The sequence below is a fragment of the Corvus brachyrhynchos genome, unplaced genomic scaffold, assembly GCF_000691975.1.
Source record: "Corvus brachyrhynchos isolate BGI_N302 unplaced genomic scaffold, ASM69197v1 scaffold125, whole genome shotgun sequence".
Taxonomy (NCBI): domain Eukaryota; kingdom Metazoa; phylum Chordata; class Aves; order Passeriformes; family Corvidae; genus Corvus; species Corvus brachyrhynchos.
The window spans coordinates 570540-578336 of record NW_008238342.1 but is presented as its reverse complement, the minus strand read 5'-3'; the positions used below and the strand labels follow the sequence as shown (position 1 = coordinate 578336).

General features: G+C 60.6%; 1 protein-coding gene across 1 annotated transcript in view; it reads right to left on the bottom strand.

Annotated features, from left to right (window-relative positions):
• Positions 1-4685: 4685 nt before the first annotated feature.
• Positions 4686-7797, bottom strand: part of E2F1 (E2F transcription factor 1) — a gene marked incomplete at its 5' end in the record, with an annotated part of 4148 nt that continues 1036 nt past the window's right edge. The window contains 6 exons of the mRNA XM_017735123.1: positions 4686-4747; positions 4948-5818; positions 6041-6245; positions 6351-6465; positions 6582-6734; positions 7127-7346. Coding sequence (XP_017590612.1) covers positions 5568-5818; positions 6041-6245; positions 6351-6465; positions 6582-6734; positions 7127-7346 — 944 coding nt within the window. The remainder of the gene's footprint in view (positions 4748-4947; positions 5819-6040; positions 6246-6350; positions 6466-6581; positions 6735-7126; positions 7347-7797) is intronic.

The window sequence follows — 7797 nt, the reverse complement described above, 5'->3', positions numbered from 1 at the left end:
GGGCGGGGCGGTGCTGGGTCCCGGTGCCCGGTCGCTGCTTAGGTGGTCCCAGTCGCACCCAGTACGGCCCAGTGTGCTGCCGTCCATGGGTTGTGTGACCAGCCCTGAGTGTCCCAGTGTGACCATAGGTTTCAGTGTGGCCAGTGTTGGCTCCACAGTAGCCCTGGTTGCCCCAGTTGATCCCAGTGTGGCCACAGGTGGTCTCAGTGTTGGCCCCAGAGTAGCGCTGGGTGCCTCAGTTGGCCCTAGGGTGGCTCTAGTCTGGTGATGGATGGTCCCAGTGTGGTCATTGTTGACCCCACCGTAGCCCTGGGTGCCCTAAGTGAGGCCTCAAGTGGTCCCAGTTTGACCATGGGTGCTCCCAGTGTGGTTGCTGTCGGCCCCACTGTAGCCCTGATCACACCAATGTGGCCCCAGTTGGTCCCAGCTGAGCCATGGGTGGTCCCAGTGTGGTTGCTCTTGGCCCCAGGATAGCCCTGATTGCCCCAGTTGGCCCTGCGGCTGCCCCACTTTGACCATGGGTGGTCACACCTGGCCCTAGCATAGCCCTAGTTGTCCCACTGTGGCTCCAGTTGGCCCCAGTTTGACCACAGGTGGTCCCAGTGCAGTCGCTGTTGGCTTTGGGATAGCCCTGGTTGTACCAGTTGGCCCCAGTTTGACTACAGGTGGTCCCACTGTGGTTTTGGTGGCCCTGGAGTGATCCCCTGACAGTCAGGGTGGTTCCAAATGAGTTCCTGGTGATGCCAGCTCCTCCATGCCCACTGTGCCAGGCAGCCTTTGCTCTGTGCTGCTTCCCTCCGCAGCAACCTGCCAGGATCCCGGTACCTCCAGAGGTGTGAACCCCCCTCCCACCCCAGCAGGCTGGGGAAGATGAGGAGGAGGAGCTGCCCCCATCCCTGCCTGGCACAGGCACCTGGGGGCTTGTGCCTGCATTCCAGGATTTCACTTGCAGAGAAAGGGGCATGAACCAGTTTTGTTTGGATTTTGCAAAATCCCAGGCAGGCTTTGCCTCCCTCAGCAGCACCTCTGCTTTCACATGGAGCTCTCCAGGACACCCTGAGTGCTGAGCTCAGCTCTGCTTAACCGAGGTGTCAGGCCCAAGCTCCTTCCTCACCCCAACGTGACTGAGCTGTGGCACGTGGAGCTCCCTCATCTCCTGCTCCCTCGGGGATAACGCGCTCCGAGCTGAGCCCACGGCATCACAGATATTTTTACCATCTCCCAGCTGTTCCAGGTGTGTGCAAGGCAAAAGAGGTGGAAAAAGCGCACCTGGGCCCTGGCAGGGGCATCCAAGGGCTCCAGGGTGCTCATGCACTCACCGCACTTGGCACAGGGCTCTCCCTGTCCCTAGGCAGGCAGAGACATCCAAGGGCCGGAGCTGTTGAGCGTGGCCATCATCAAATCCAACTGAAATGGGAGCAGGAACAAAACACAGGGAAGGGATGCAGCAGGGACAGGGGAATCACCTTGCCAGGGAGCATGGAAGGGGCTTGGGTGATGGTGGTGCTCTGCCATGGATCAAAATCCCCCCTTTGGAAGGGCTTCCTGCACTCCCATCTGCTCCAAAAATCCATGCTCGGCACCCACTGGGATCCCTTCGAGTCAGCATGGGTTTCCACGTGGGAAGGAGCAGCCTGAGAGTGAGGATGGAGTTCAGGGCAAAGCTGCTGACAGCAGGAGGTGCTCCCAATGTCCACAGGCGCTGCCAGAAAGCCACGGCAGGGAAGGGGGGCATGGCCCCGGCTGTGGGGGACACCAGGTCTCTGCTCCCCAGCACCACAACGGGGTGGAATTAAAGGAAGCACCCACTTAACAGCAGCCCAGAAATAAACGATGCTGCTCTTCACTGCCCCAAGTTCCTTCCCCATGGAAGAACGGGGACATTTTTGGAAGTGGAAATAAGGAAGTGTGGGCTGGGATGCAGAGGTGGGGCAGGACACCCCTGCCTATAGGGACCCCAAACCCCTATAGGACCCTCCGAGGGGGATTAGGTTAAAGGTACAAACCCCTTATGGGGGGCACCTAGTGCCACTGCCAGCCTGTCCTGGAGCTCATCCCACTGTGGAGCTATCCTGACTCCCCCACATCCCAACCCTACAGCACAAGGACAGGAGCCCCTAGGGCTGCCTGGGCTCAGCACCGTGGCCAAATCCTGCACAGCGTTTGCTGATGCCCATGGAGGCACCACTGCAGCCCAACAGCACGCCAGGGCTGGATGGACATGGTCCCTGTGGGGTCACACTGCCCGGGAATGGGAGCTGGGAGCCCATGGAGCAGGCAGGATGCGTGCAGGGTGCCCATCTCCTGCACCCTGCTGGCTTCACCTGACAAGGAAAAGCATCTGTGGAGCAGGCAAATAAAACCAGGCAGCGCCCGGGGCCGCTTCCCAAAGCTGCCATGTGCTCTTCCAGAGCAGCTATCATCAGCTCCCTCTCCAGCAATCCGAAATAGCAGGAGGGAAGCCCTTCAGCCGCATCATGAATCATCCTGGGAGGCAGAGTGGTTATTTTTACGGTGCTGTGGCTCACGTGGAGCTGCCAATGCAGCCCCCAGGGATGGGCTGTGCTGCCACAGTGGGACACGGCCCTGTCCCTGCCGGGGCTGCTTCCATGGGGATTGGGCGTGCCAAGGGTCCAGCATCCCAGGAGGTTCCCTATGAGGGCAATGTGATGGTGATGCCATCAGAGAGGTTTGCCTTTGCTCAGGGGAAAGAGGCAAAGCTGTGCTGCTGCTGAGGGTTGGCTGGCTGTGGGAACAGCCTTGTGGAGCTCAGAATGTCAGTGTAAGTCCTCTCCCCTCTCCTTGTGCCTCCTGGCCCCCATGAAAACCATTTCCTGTGCCGGGGTCTCTCCCCTTTGGCAGCACTGCAGATCACCTTCACCATCCATCACAATGGAACTACAGAGAGGAGAGGGGGAGGGATGGATGAGGAGGAGTTGGCATATGGCTCGGCTGGGCACCCCACAGTAAATCATAAAACCTCCAGCACCTGCCACCTCAGGTGACAAACACGGACCCTGCAATGAAGGACACAGCAGACAGGGAGCAGGCTCCATGCCCTCCCCACCTGGTCCCTGTCCTCCTGTCCTGGCTCTGTGGGGCAGGAGTCCCATGGATTGGAGCAGTGGGAATACTGTTCCAGTGTAAGTGTCTGAAACAGCCCCATCTGAAGGGGGGACAGTGTGACAAGCACCATCTCTTCCCGCTCAGGCACAGGGGTCACTCATGGCAGCCTGGTTTGGAGATGGCAGGGCCCTGACCAGCCCTGCTGCCGCTCTCTGGAAGGCTGGGAAAGCTGGGGAAGGGAATGGTGTGTGGGACTGAGCTGTGGGGCTTCGCACCCTACACCTGCATGCTGCCATCCACACGTGCCCAGCTGTAAGAACAATCCAGGGGCAGCACAGCCAGCCAGGGACTGCCTCAGGTGTGAGAACAGAGGCACAAGGATGGAGGCAAGAGGCCAGGCAGTGGTGATGGGCTCTCTGTGCCACCCAGCACCCGCCAGCAGCCTGTCCTGAGCCTGGGATCCCATTCCCTGCTGGTGCAGGAGCAGGGTGAGCTTACACAACATGGTCAGGGTGAAATATTTATCAGACTGTTTAAAGGAAAACCAGGCAGGAGGCGGGGAGAAAATGCACAAACACAGGCAGGAAGCAGCACACCCCTGGCTGTGGCTGGGGCAGTGGCCATGGCCCCCCTGAGCCCCATCCTGGCTGCCAGGGGATCCCTGGCAACTCCAAGCATCCCTCCCTGGGGGTCCCCAATGTCCCTCAGTCCTGGTGTGCTGCAGAGGGAATCAGGGCACCTAGGGTCAGCGCTACTGCTGGCAGACACCATGTCCCCAGTGAGCAAGGACACAGGAACCTCAAACTTTGGGCCAGAAACCGGTGCCAGCAGGTGCCTTGAGGCAGCACCAAGAGCTGGGGTGAACGGGGGAAGCTGGGAACTCAGCGGATGCATGGAGTGGCTTCACACTGGCCCCATGCTGCAGCCACAGCCAGGAAAATGCTGCCCCAAAACCAGGGGGAAGGTGGGGAGGGGACCAGGCAGGAGAGGAGCCAAGTGGGGATAGGGGCTGCTGAAAGGAAAGCAACCCCCATCCAGACCCATCAGCCATCCTCCTGCAGCACAGCCTCTTTGGAGGTGCAGGAAGGGCAGGATCAGCCCCAGATCCCATCCTGTGTGGGACACCAAGGACCAAAGCACCTCCTGCAGCCCCAGGTACGGACATACCTGGTCACATATTTCAAGTTCCAAGTGGAAAACAGCCCACAAAATAACCCCAAACCTCTTGGTTTCTCAGCTGAGGTCCCCAGCACCCTTCACACCCCCAGCACCTGAACACAGCCGAAGGGCAAAGTCAGTAGAAACCTTTATTAAACACAAAGCTCAGAGGAACACAAGCTTGTTAAATGGCAGTAAAAGTGAAAGTGCGTCTCCAGCTTGGCCCAGGGGGACCCCAGAACCCCCTCCCCTCCTGTCCCAGCCCCAGTGGCCTGGGGATGGGAAGCCAGAGCCAAAAGGCTGAACGGCTGCACAGGGAGGGGAAGGAAAGCCTGGAGAGAGCGTTGGGTGCTCACCTGCAGAGATGCTGCCCCTGGACACCTCTGTGTCCCCTGAGGGGACGTGCTATTCCTCCCTTATGTGTGTGTCTCCTCCCCCCCCCCCCCCCCCCCCCCCCTGCCACAGCTGTGGCCTTGCCAGCCCCTTTCTGGACACAAGCAAAGCCAGGAAGTGCTGGTGAGACCTTGGTGGCACCCTCTGTGCCCCACCAGCACTGTCCTCCTGCCCCCTCCATGTCCTGGGAGAGCTCCCACATGCCATAAATAATAAATAAATACCCCACGCTCAGCCAGGCTGTGGGCAGCCCCCCACGCAGGGGGACAGCCCTGGCCCAGCACCCCCCACATCTCCATCACCCCTTCCCAGCACAACAAAAACCCCGACCTTGGTGGCACCCTCTGTGCCCCACCAGCACTGTCCTCCTGCCCCCTCCATGTCCTGGGAGAGCTCCCACATGCCATAAATAATAAATAAATACCCCACGCTCAGCCAGGCTGTGGGCAGCCCCCCACGCAGGGGGACAGCCCTGGCCCAGCACCCCCCACATCTCCATCACCCCTTCCCAGCACAACAAAAACTCTCAGCACCCCCACTCTGCTATACAGCCCCCCCCAAACCCCCACGGAAATGAAACGCTGTCCCCAGGGGACAATAATAAATTAATCAAAACATTAATCTATACACAGGACTGGGTAAAGCTCTGGAACGGGCTCCTGGGGGGCAGCGGCTCTGCCCTGGGCAGTTCCCCCTGATTAGGGCCCTGTGGAGGGGGTCCCCCAAGATGGCAACCCCACCCTGGCATCCTCCTTGTGGGGCTGGAGCTGGGGATGCCACCGGCCCCCGCCGGGCTGGGGGGGCTGGAGGGATAAGGAGAAAATATTGCAAAAAGGGATGGGGGAGGAACAGCGGGCGCTGGAGCCAGAGGGGCTGCCCTGCCTGGCCCTGCCCGCCCTGCCAGGGCTGCCCTCTCCCCTGGCAGCTTCCCCGAGCACCCAGGCACAGCTTCAGAAGTCCAAGGGGGTGAAGTCCCCAAAGTTGCAGTCGAAGAGCTCGCTGATGCCCTCGCCCTCCTCCAGCCCGAAGTGATAGTCCTGCGCCTGCGGCGGCGACAGGTTGATGAACTCATCAGCCAAGAAGCCTGCCAAGTCCTCCCTGCTCTGCTCCAGCAGGATGTCCATGGAGGCCAGTGGAGACAGGCTCACCTCCTCCTCTGGGCTCTTGCTGGGCAGCGTGCTCGGCCCTGGCAGCAGCGCTTCTGTGGGGATGGACAGCAGCTGTAAATCCCACAACACTCACCAAATAAACCCCAAAAAAGCTTTTCTGCATGTGGAGAACCTGCCTTCCCACCTCCCTGCCTTGCTGGGGTGCCCAAGCATCATCCCAATTCCTGTGCCAACAGCAGAGGGGCTGATGAGAGCCATGGTGACATCACACCAGCTCCCTCATGTCCCCAGCTCCCTGGTGTCCCCAGCCCCACCTTGCTCTCCGGGCAGCAGCGGCATGTTCACATCCTGGGCGGGATGCAGGAGCAGGGAGGCTCTGGGCTGTGAATGGCTGGGAGAAGAGTCCTCTGCAGGGGCTTTGAAGGGGCTCTTGACAGGGCTGCAGACCCCTGAGCTGTCCTCAGGGCAGAGGAACACATCGATGGGGCCCTGAGTGCTTCGCATGGAGACCTGGAAAGCCTGGGGAAAGGTGACAGAGGGGTGAGACAAGGCGGCACAGGATGCCCAGGAACACCGGGCTGTGCAGGGGGGTCAGAGGGGGAGCAGAGCATGACCCCAGCTCACCTCTGCTGGGTCTGAGACCTGCAGCTGGGTCTCTGGGGGTGCTTTGATAACCATCACCATTTGCTCCGCGGGGTCCACGATGCTGCGGAGGTCCTGGCAGGTCACGTAGGCTGCGGTGGGGCGGGTCAAGGAAGGCACGTGGGGATGTGTGCTGAGAAACACCCTGCCTATGACACTGTGGCTCAACCACAACCACCACCCAGCCAGCCCCACCCCAGAACCAAAGGATATTGCTGGTTGGCGGGGTCCTCGGTGAGCAGGCGCAGCTGCACCGTGCACATCTGGATGAGGTCATCCAGCTGCCGCTCAGCCGCCTGCAGCTCCCGCAGCTCCTTCTCCAGCAGCCGGTGCCGTCCGGGCGCTCCCACGGTGGCCTGGCTGCCCCTGGGGAGCATCGTGGTCATCAGGAGCCAACCCCCACAGCTTCCTGTGCCCCACTCAGGCCAGGCCACACCCCACCCCATACCCAGGGGTGGGCTGTGCAGGGGTTTTGCAGTAGGCTGCTCCCCAAGCCCAGATGCAGCCCCCCACTCCCCTGGATGACTCGGGGAGCCCAAGGGGGACTTGCAGGTGATACCAACACTGCTCAGGAGCCTCGTGGCATTGAGCACAGCCCTCCCCACAGGGGCCACCATTTGGCCTCCTGCAGAAGCTCTGGTGACACCACCCTGAAATTCTCCACCCAAGTAGGACCTTCCTCCACCCAGAGCCTGGCCCAGAGAGCTCCCCCAACCCAGGGAACAGCCAGGCGCAGCCCCATGAGCCAAGGGACATACAGCCACTGGATGTGGTTCTTGGACTTCTTGGTGATGAGCTGTATGCCCTCCAGGACATTGGTGATGTCGTAGATGCGCCTCTTCTGCACCTTCAGGACCTCGGCTGCCCAGTTGAGATCCACCACACCATCTGGGGACTGGCTCAGCAGCTCCAGGAAGCGCTTGGTGGTGAGGTTCAGGGAGGTTTCATAGCGGGACTTCTCTCCAGGAGACTTTGCCCCTGCCAGACACCAAGGACAAGTGTCACTAGCCACAAGGGAAACGCAGAGCTGCAGCTGAGAGGTCACTAAACTCCTACCACGCTTGCAGGTGGCTTACGGACTAGCGACCAGGACTGGCACCCCAAACCCAATCTGTTCTCTCAGGGCAATGGGGTGAGCTGCCCAAATCCCCTGTAGGAAGGATATTGTGGCACCTGGCACAGGCTGTGACACCTGTGCTCTGTTGTGACCACAACTGTGGCTGAGACACCGAGGTGCCAGGCAGGGCTCAGGGAAGAGGTAACAGCGGGTCCACCTGGGACACTGCACTGACACCATGCTGGCAGCTACAGCTCCTTCCCACACGGAGGGACAGAGCCAGTGTGGTGCCCAGCAGATGGGCAGGACAACCATGCCACCAGCACAGGGCACAGCAGTAAGTGCAGAGAGTGGACAGAAACAGGCCAGCCC